Source organism: Octopus bimaculoides, chromosome 15 (assembly GCF_001194135.2).
Source record: "Octopus bimaculoides isolate UCB-OBI-ISO-001 chromosome 15, ASM119413v2, whole genome shotgun sequence".
Classification (NCBI taxonomy): domain Eukaryota; kingdom Metazoa; phylum Mollusca; class Cephalopoda; order Octopoda; family Octopodidae; genus Octopus; species Octopus bimaculoides.
In genome coordinates this window covers 39,372,853-39,382,852 of record NC_068995.1, presented here as the reverse complement: position 1 = coordinate 39,382,852, position 10,000 = coordinate 39,372,853, and the positions used below count along the sequence as shown (strand labels likewise).

General features: G+C 34.8%; 1 protein-coding gene across 2 annotated transcripts in view; it reads left to right on the top strand.

The window, feature by feature from the left end:
* Positions 1–10,000, top strand: part of LOC106873512 (vesicular glutamate transporter 1) — a 411,825-nt gene that overhangs the window by 386,992 nt on the left and 14,833 nt on the right. For both annotated transcript variants that reach the window (XM_052973285.1, XM_014920898.2), the window contains exon 9: positions 2,723–2,855. In XM_052973285.1, coding sequence (XP_052829245.1) covers positions 2,723–2,855 — 133 coding nt within the window. The remainder of the gene's footprint in view (positions 1–2,722; positions 2,856–10,000) is intronic.

Genomic DNA, 10,000 nt, shown 5'->3' with positions numbered 1-10,000 from the left:
TCTAGGCATTGATTAAAGTGTTAAATTGAGTTCGAAAATATTTGGACCCCAACATATGACAGGATTGTTTGGGGAATTCAGTCGCTTGCTTTTCTAAGCCCTCAACCAAGGCCGTGTGAACAGTATTCTAAAATCCCGGAGAAATTCAGTCCACTGGGCTGTATGGTAGATTCAGTAGATTCCGGCTGGCAGATTCGGTAGCACGCTGGGGAAGATGCTTCGCGGCATTTCGACCATCTTTACATTTTGGGTTAAAATGCCGTCTCCTGCCAAAATTTCAAATCAATATCAATACAGCAGGGCAAAAACATTAGAAAGGAAATTTTGGTGCGTAATAGATTAAAGCAACCTCGTTACAATTATTTACATATTTATTTTTAATACGCCCCGGCAGATTCAGAGGTGAACATGCTAATAGCTGTTGTGTTTCGTCAGCAGAGACCATCTCTTTTACGACAAATGCTTGTTCGTTAACGCACTCAATTCATTAGCACAAGAGACTGTGGGACTGCCGGTATTTCCACATCACTGTATGTCGTCAGCCAGAGGCAGCCGAGACGAATGAATTTAACTTCATTCCATGCTCTTGCTTATTATTCCAGCGAACAAACTGCGTGCTGATACGAGTCCCATGCGCAGTCCCAAACAGCAATTAGCATATTCCTGTTTGAACTTATGAAGAATAAATATTCATGTCATCATTTCCATTTTCATTGTTCACCGTGCAAATGACGAAATATCATCTATATCATTTACGAGGGAGTTTTCAACGTGCAAATGACGAAATATCATCTATATAATTTACGAGGGAGTTATTCTATCAATTGTGTAGCATTAAAATTAATGATTTCTTATGTAACCATAAAGATTTAAATGTATTAAGAGCCATCATAGTCGCAAGAGTTCACTGCAATACATATGAGTCTACCTATATATATATATATACATATAAGTATACACACACACACACACACACACACACACACACATATGTATATCTGAAATCTTACTCTCTCTCTCTCTCTCTGGAACTTGACTGAGGATAGAAAACTCTGAATGACCCATCTTTGTTTTCCTTGTATTGTCTGTCTGGATGTTTTGTCGTCCCTTTTTTGTATCACCTAACTGTCTGGATGTTTTGTGTTCTTGTCCCATTTTTGTATTTTATATATATATATATATATATATCTTAAATCTTACTTTTGGATTTCAGTTAAGAATTTAAACTATCATCATTAAATATCACAAATTAACGTTAACTTTAAAAGAAGAAAATCGGAGAAATATGAGAGAATATCCCTAAAGTACTGCGATACAATACACATAAATAGACTAGAAAAGTTCATACATATTTTTGTGTGTGTCTTTGTGTCTGCGTTTGCCCCTCCCCATCGCTTGATAACCGATGTTGATCTGCTTACGCCCCCAATCCTAGCGGCTCGTCGAATTAAACCGATAAAATAAGCACTAGGCTTACAAAGAATAAGTTCTGAGGTCGATTTCTTTAACTGAAAAGCCCCTAGAGTTGGTGCTCCGGTATGGCCGCAGTCAAATGACTGAAACAAGTAAAAGAATAAAAGAATGAACTTTAGAATATTAAAAGTAGGATTATAAAAATCTATTGAAGTAACCAAAGGGAAACTGACTATTGTCTTAATGAAACAGTGTTTAAAGAAAAAAAAAACTTTTCTCAATGAAGAAACAGCAAACTTACTATCCCAGATGATAAAATTTATCTAGGGGCAAATCAACTAGAAATTTATCGAAAGAAATTAAAAGATAAAACCAAAATATCTATAAGAAATATATATGTTCAAAAATATTTATAAGAACAGCATTGAAAAATCACTCCATGGCCAATATTATACAAGAAAAAAAGTAAACCGACCATAGCTCAAAATTATTTGTGGAAAAATATTAATGTTTAAAGATAAAAATTGTGTCTTAGCTCTGTAAATATTTTAGGGATTACACCGACAGTATTTGTTCCCTATAAACATCTGTTTTATTTTTGAGGATTGGTTGCAAAGAAAGCTTCTCACGTATTTCTGAAGCGACAAGCACCAAATAGAATGATAAAAATTCTTTCACATTTTGGTACAATGACAGAAAATCTTTTGGAAATGGTTAAGTCGCTTACATCGATATTTTTTTTTTTTTTTGACTGGTACTTATTTTATCGACCCCGAAATGACGAAAAGAAAAATTGAGCTCAAAACAAAGAACTGGAAGAAATGGCGTTAAAGTATTTTCTCCGATGCTCTAACGATTCTGCTCGCTTGCTGTCTTAAATATAATGACAATAATAAATATAAATAGTTGGTGCATACTCTAAAAATTACGTTGCCTTTATGAAGAATGAAATGAACTTAGGCAAGTACACAGCATATTGTTACACAGTTTCCATTATTTGGGACATGTAATAGAGACTTCACAAAAAAAAATGAAACCAATATTTAACTAGAACCCCATAGAACAACACATGAACACACACACACATGTACATAGCATACAAAAATAACACTACAATACACTGTACTCATCCAACGTAGAGCACTTTCAATGATTCAACAAAAACAAAAGCAAGAAAAATCGCTACAAAATGTACACAAAACAGAAAATACACAATACATACAAAACTATTGAAGTAAAGGAAATTATTGTTGTCAACTAATATTTTCAGCTTTGAAACTTATTGTTTTTATACTTTTTCTTCTTTCAGAGTGGCATCATATCTGCTCTTCCTCATCTTGTTATGGCTATTATTGTACCATTTGGTGGTCAGTTGGCCGATTTTTTGAGGCGAAATGGCTACTTATCAACCACAAATGTAAGGAAAATATTTAACTGCGGAGGTTTGTATATTGTTTTACCACTTTTTAAATATATCTTTAATTGCTTTTCGCAAAATAAATTGTCTAAATGGTACCTGAGTATAATATTTACACGTATTCACAGAGAAATGTAGATGTAAATTCGTGCGTATCTTACTAGTCACTCATTGATGATAATCTTCCCTTTCGATGAGTTAGCGCACAAAGCAGAATCCTGATCTCGTCTCTTCCGACGTTATCGCATCTGTGGCACATACATACCCAGAAAATGTGGGGGGTGGGTGGATGACTGTTACTAGATTTTGGCAGAGCGTAGTTGTTTTCATCTTTTTCTTAACTATAGACATATGTGTGTGTGTGTGTGTGTGTGAGAGAGAGAGAGAGAGAGTGAGAGAGAGACAGAGAGAGGGAGAGAATGTGCGTGTGTGTGAGAGAGAAAGAAATTGTGTTGCATGTGTGTGTGTGTGTTTGCGTGAGTAGCACGAAATTATTTTCAATTAACTAAAATATTTCTTTTGTATAAAGCGATCAACAATAAAACACAAAGAATACAAAAAGAAATCCAGCAATAATAATACATAAAAAATTCAGTGAAATCTAGAAAATATAATCAAGCTACATGCTCATTCAAATAAATACAGAAAATGCTGAGACTCCCTTCGATCATGAATGACCATGGGTTTGCACCTAGAAAGTGACCCTCCCAGGCACAAGTCCGGGCAAGGTTGTTTATGGAAGACCAGCAGTCACCCATGCATAACGGCATCCCCTCTCCACGCCACCAGTGTTATCCAAGGGAAAGGCAAAGGGGCCGATACATCTTGGCACCTGTGACGTCGCAACTCATTTCTACAGCAACGTGAAATAAAGTGTCTTGCTCAAGAACACAATACGCAGCCCGGACCGGGATTCGAACTCACAACTTCACGATCGTAAGCTCGACGCTCTAACCACAGAACCATGCGACTTCACATACAGAAAATACATTAACATATATATGCACTGTCCCTACATATTTGTTTTATCTTACACACGCACTCACACACACACACACATGTACATACATTTGTGTGTGTATTTGTGACTATATGCATTTAAATATATTTTTTTCATTTATGAATGAGTATAAATCCATTACGCTATAATGTGTTTGCAATCAATTCGATGTATCGATGATTCTATCCTATATGAATAATTTATTTGCGATCATTTCCTGTTATTTTTTCTTCTCTGTAGTATTTGTCGAGTTGGGTCTATTAGACTACATTCCACAAGTATATACCTATTCAGATATTTACTGGACAAGCTTCTACTTTTATTTGTTTGAATGTTTGTGGTTGGTCTGTGTCTACCTACGTAACACTATTTATGTGTCCTCAAAAGTTCTAGTTCATTTGGTTTGTCATGGTTTATATTTATATAATTCCCTGTCGATAGTGAATTAGAAGTCATGGAAGACACGTTAGGAAGGTTGTACCAAATTCTGTACTACTCCTCAGACAACGCTCTGTTTTCAGATTCTACTTAGCTCAAATTTGCGCACTTTACAAAAGGCAACCAGACATATACTTGCGACTAGTCAATATATATTTCCCGTGTTTTGTATCAGTAAAAGAAATAGCAGAGATTAGGAAGTTGGATGAAATGTTTGAATTATTTAGTTACGTATATCACATTATACCTCGGCTAATTTTGCATCAATAAAAATGTGAGAATTATATGCATCTGCATTATGCATATGTAATCATTATATACATATGGCATTATACTTATATTTTTAACTATTCTACCAATATTGCTGAACAACTACTACACTTCTACTATATAAATGACGTAGAAAAGCTTCTTACTAAACTCCACCACTTAAAATAGCACTTACAAAACAATAAACTTCAGGTACCCCTCACCTGATGGTGGTTACAGCTTTCAAAGAAAATCAGTGGCAGATTACTGTTTGTTTGCACTTATTGCTGCTGGTGTGCAACACAACATACTATTCCAGGCTGGTGAGGCTGTTATTATTGCACCTATTTCTGAATGCATGTATGTTATAGCGTCTGCAATGGCAGAGTCGGAGATATATTTAAGATATATTTCGTAAGTATTCTAGGTTATGGTAGATATGAGTCTGTGAGTAGATGGGAGTGATTTGTTTTACATTAGTGTCAGAACCTGGTGACTGAATATTGTTGTAGCAACAAACTGCGCTTCTTAAGCGTTCAATAGGCTATTTGATGAGGGTACACTGTTTGAATACTGGCACACACGTATGAATTGAATAGTCTTAACATGAACTTTTAAACATTAGTCGTAGAAATTAACAGCGTAATCATTATTAGCTGTAACTTAAGAGAATGTTAATTTAAAACTTTTGGGCAAATTAACAGGAACGGGTGCTATTTTATTGAATTAATGCTGTATGTAAATAACGAAGGGATAAACGAAAGAGTGTAGGAAAGTCCATTTGGACAGGATTTGAACTTAGACTGTCAAAGGATGCAATTAAAACTGCAACTAATTTATTCAGTTCTCTACAATTTTGGTCGCTCAAGCTTTGGAGCAATTAAATGGAAATGAAATATTTAGCGTTTTAATTGTTTCTGGCTTTTGCCCATTGGCCATGTTGACTTTTTGTTTTCAGATAGAAACCATGTATTTAGGAGTACATCATCAAATATCTTTCCCCATTTAAGTCAGTTATCTGCGATTCGAACGGGATCTAACTGAAAATCACAGCGGGTCGAGCACAATTCTATACTGCAGTTTCCATTTGCCGACTTATATCTCTATAGATTCCGGTTTCTTATCATTTCTATCCGTAATTTAGAATTTCTATAATCGAATGTATTTTGATCATAGTTTTTTGTTATTTTGTATTAACTTGCTTCCAAAGCTTATTCAATATTTTCGTCATCAGAAAACAAGTAGTTAATTATAATTTCTAATTGCTGAATCACTCAATGTCTGATTGCTGAGGGCATATACTGATTGTTTCCTTTACTTTGATAATCCACTGAAGCTATTAATAGATCACTTAACTTCTAGTTGTGTTCATTTTAACAATGGGAGAATTCTATTGACACACGTAGAATATTGAAACTTAAAATCTGAAGTTTTAGTCCTGTTTTAAGTATTATTGAGATGTGTTCATAATACTTTATCGTTCAGAAAAGATTGTTATTTTCTTATTTCATTAATTTCTAAATATTTACGGACTGAACATTTGTTTTAAATCAAGCATGCTATAAATTGTTGCAGTTTTTTTTTTGTTTTCTCTGTATGTTAGTCTGAATTTACTTAGTATCATTTAGGAGTACATCATCAAATATCTTTCCCCATTTAAGTCAGTTATTTCTGATTCGAACGGGATCTAGCTGAAAATGACAGCAGGTCGAGCGCTATTCTATACTGTAGTTTCTATTTGCTGATGATACTAATCACTTCTTTCTACCCTTGGCATAAAACCTGAAATTTTGGGCGAGGGGACTAGTTGGTTACATGGACCCTACAGTTTAACTGGTACTTATTTTATTGAAACTGAAGGGTTGTAAGGCAAAGTTGACCTCGACCGAATTTGAGCACAGAACATAAAATACTTAACGGTATTATGTCTGGCATGCTAACAATTTTGCTAGCTCGCCACCTTACAAATGTTACTAATTAATAGTTGGTCGTTCAATCGCATTGATCAGTCATATTTAAAACCCAGATTAAAACAAAATTTCATCCGTATAGTATAAAGGTTTTTAAAATTTCAGCTGATTTCCATCCTCTTCTTATCTTGACATTTTATTGCCTGTATCTTAAGAATGTTAGATCGCTATAAAAGGAAGCAAAATAAAGAAATCCATAACAAGACCTTTCTCGAGCAATAATTTGATATTTACTTCACGTCATTGTAGGGGTTTCTATTTTATTAACGCTGTCTTGTGTAACAACATTTGATTCCAACTTATGCTTCATTTTAATATATTTATATTTTCCAATAACAACAAACGGGGAACACGTATTGGAATACATATGATTATAAACTAATATCGATTCAAAGTTTTACTTTGCCTTTATTTACAAATTTAATTAATCGTAAACCATTAAAAGCGATATAACTTTCTAATGTATTTTATGCAGTTCTATAGACCTTGTCAGTCTAGTTATGTTAGACCAATATTCTAATTACTTCTATACATGTAGACATTTTTTAGTAAATTTAGCACAAGCCCAGTAGTTTTACTTTTAATTATATGAAGTTTTTCTTGTAAGGAAGGAGATAAGCGTCATCGGGAGTTGTAGACAACAAGATCAAATTCGCTTGTTGAACTTAAGAGAAGTCTTGCATAATAGTAATGTTTCACCTACAGACTGTATTTGTAGGGTCGATTGATTTCTTTTTCGGAAACCTTAGATTTCCAGACTCTAACTTTGGCATGTACTCATAAACACAAATGTAGCAACTATTATTGGTGTAAATTAGAATTTCTAGTTTGGATATTGAATCTGGAGATTTCGAAACTGTTGTCAGTAGTTCTTCGCTTGCTCGTATGTTATGTATGTATGTATGTATGTATGTGCATAAATGTACGTTTGTATTTCTATGTGTCTGTGTAGTTGTTTAGTCTCAAGTCAACTCTTGTTGAACAGGTACATTCCAGACATCTCAGTCACGAAAATGCCGTCTTTTAACCAGTTAGATTCTTTAGTATTCATTACCACATATGAAAACGCATCGTTAAGTGGCTAGAGCGTCAGTCTTATAATTTTGAGGTTGTGATTTCCATCCCGGACTGAGTTGAGTGTTGCGTTCTTGAGCAAGGCACTTTATTCCACGTCGTTCCTTTTCAAACAGCTATAGAAATGAGCTGCCAAGGTGTATCAACTTTTGATTTTTTTTTCTTGGATTGCATCAGTGAAGTGGAGACGAGAGACCGCTATGCTTGGGCGACTGCTTATCTTCCACAAACAACCTTGCTCGCACTTGTGCATTGGAGGGGAACTTTCTAGGTGCAATCCTCTGGACATTCGTAGCCGAAGGGCGTCTTTATCCTTCCTTCATCCCTTAATTTTTTTATTTCTTCATGACGGTAGGATGTGATTAAACAAAAGTGTCGGCTGCTACTTCTGTCTGCTCGAACGACCGTATAAACAGTTTGTTATTAGTTCTTTGTTTCTGTACTATTTTCCTTTTTGAATTCGTGTATGTTACGTTCTTGTGAATATTTGAGTATACATGCAAACCCAAAGTAGTGAAGATCATCATCCGGTTTCGTGTGAGTGCAGGTTTTTCAGTCTTGGTATGTGAATGTATTTGTGTGTGTGTGTGTGTCTTGTGCGATTGGTTTGTGTATACATAAGTTAATGAATGTACGTGTATATGTGCATTTCTGTACAAATGTATGTTGTGTTCTTTTTGGAGCACCAACATCCTATTTTGCAAACAGTTCTACAAGTTATTCTCACCATTCCTTCCGTTACAGCTCGACATCCGTTTGATTTCATTACTATTTAGGTTGATGTTCGCATCCTTGTTGTCTTCCGTGTTGTTGTAATTGTGTTTGGTGTTGTTGTTGTGCTTGATATTATTGTTGATGCTACTGATGTTGTTGGTATTCTTATTAGAATAGCTTGATTCTCTGTAGGTCATTATGCTGCATACTTCTGTAAGCATCCATCCGAAAGATAAGGTTCTAATCAATAATGTATGCTTTTGTATGTATTGTATCTGAACATTAGCAAAGCTCTCTTCCTTATCTTTCGCTCCTTCCTTTCGCTTTCCTTCAGAGTTAGATTTTCTTTCTTTCTTCCATTTTCTTTTATTATAGGCATAATGCATATGTGGTTGTATTTGTATGTGACGTTTTAGTGTGTGCGCGTGTATATACATATATATATCGCTATGGACACGTAGATTTATCAACAGAATAGGATATATATATATATATATATAAACATGTATATATGCATATGTGTATATATGTGTGGGTTTGTGTGAGTGTGTGTATACATATCCAGATAATATGTAAATATAGTCACGTAATTAACATACATGAATTATATAAATACATGTGTTTGTGTGTGTGTGTGTGTGTGTGTGTGTGTGTGTGTGTGTGTGTGTGTGTGTGTGTGTGTGTGTGTGTGTGTGTGTGTGTGTGTGTGTGTGTGTGCTGGCATAGCTGTATGGTTGGAGCATATCACTTTTGAATTTACATGATTCCAATTTCAATATCACTAGTCCCCGCATTTTAAAAATGTCTCTTGACCAAGAAGTTGTGGGCGCAATATGAGAGAGGAGGCATGCTTGAAAATCACAGTGTGGAAACCGTTCTAGTTTTAGGTCGGGAGCCTTAATACTTTGCCTGTATTAGCACTGCTACTTGGCGGAGTACATCCAGATGTAAGCCTTCTGCACAAGTCTCAGGCCAAAATAACATTCTCTTAATCCTCCAGCAGTCTTTGAGTTCTTGTAAAAGAGTCATGAATTCATGTGCCAATTTGTTAGATATTAACTTAAAAGAATAAAGGCAGGATATAACACTCACCTTGTAGATGTAACCTCCTATATTATTGACCGTTTATTGGCTTATAACTGCTTCTAAACGTTGACTTACGAACTTAATGTTGGGCGTCGCTCTTAAGCTTCATTTTTGCTTGCCGAGAGAAAGGAAGCAACACGAAATAAGTTATGCCCAATGGCACAGCACACCTCTCAGTCTGGGGGATGGACAGCATTATCTTACGATCGAGGGCCTAGATGTCTAACCTCAAAATCACTCACTTGCAAAGAATGTAACATATATAAAATTAACAGATAATAAATATCAGACTGAAATAGATATTTCTGTCGTTGTCATCGACTATGAACGATCCTTGAATGAGGTTTATCAGTATAATTGCAGATTAATGATTAGTATCAGTAATTATATTATCTATCTATCTATCTATCTATCTATCTATCTATCTATCTATCTATCTATCTATCTATCTATCTATCTATCTATCTCTATCTATCTATCTATATCTATCTATCTATCTATCTATCTATCTATCTATCTATCTATCTATCTATCTACCTATCTATCTATCTATCTATCTCTATCTATCTATCTATATATCTATCTATCTATCTATATCTATCTATCTATCTATCTATCTATCTATCTATCTATCTATCT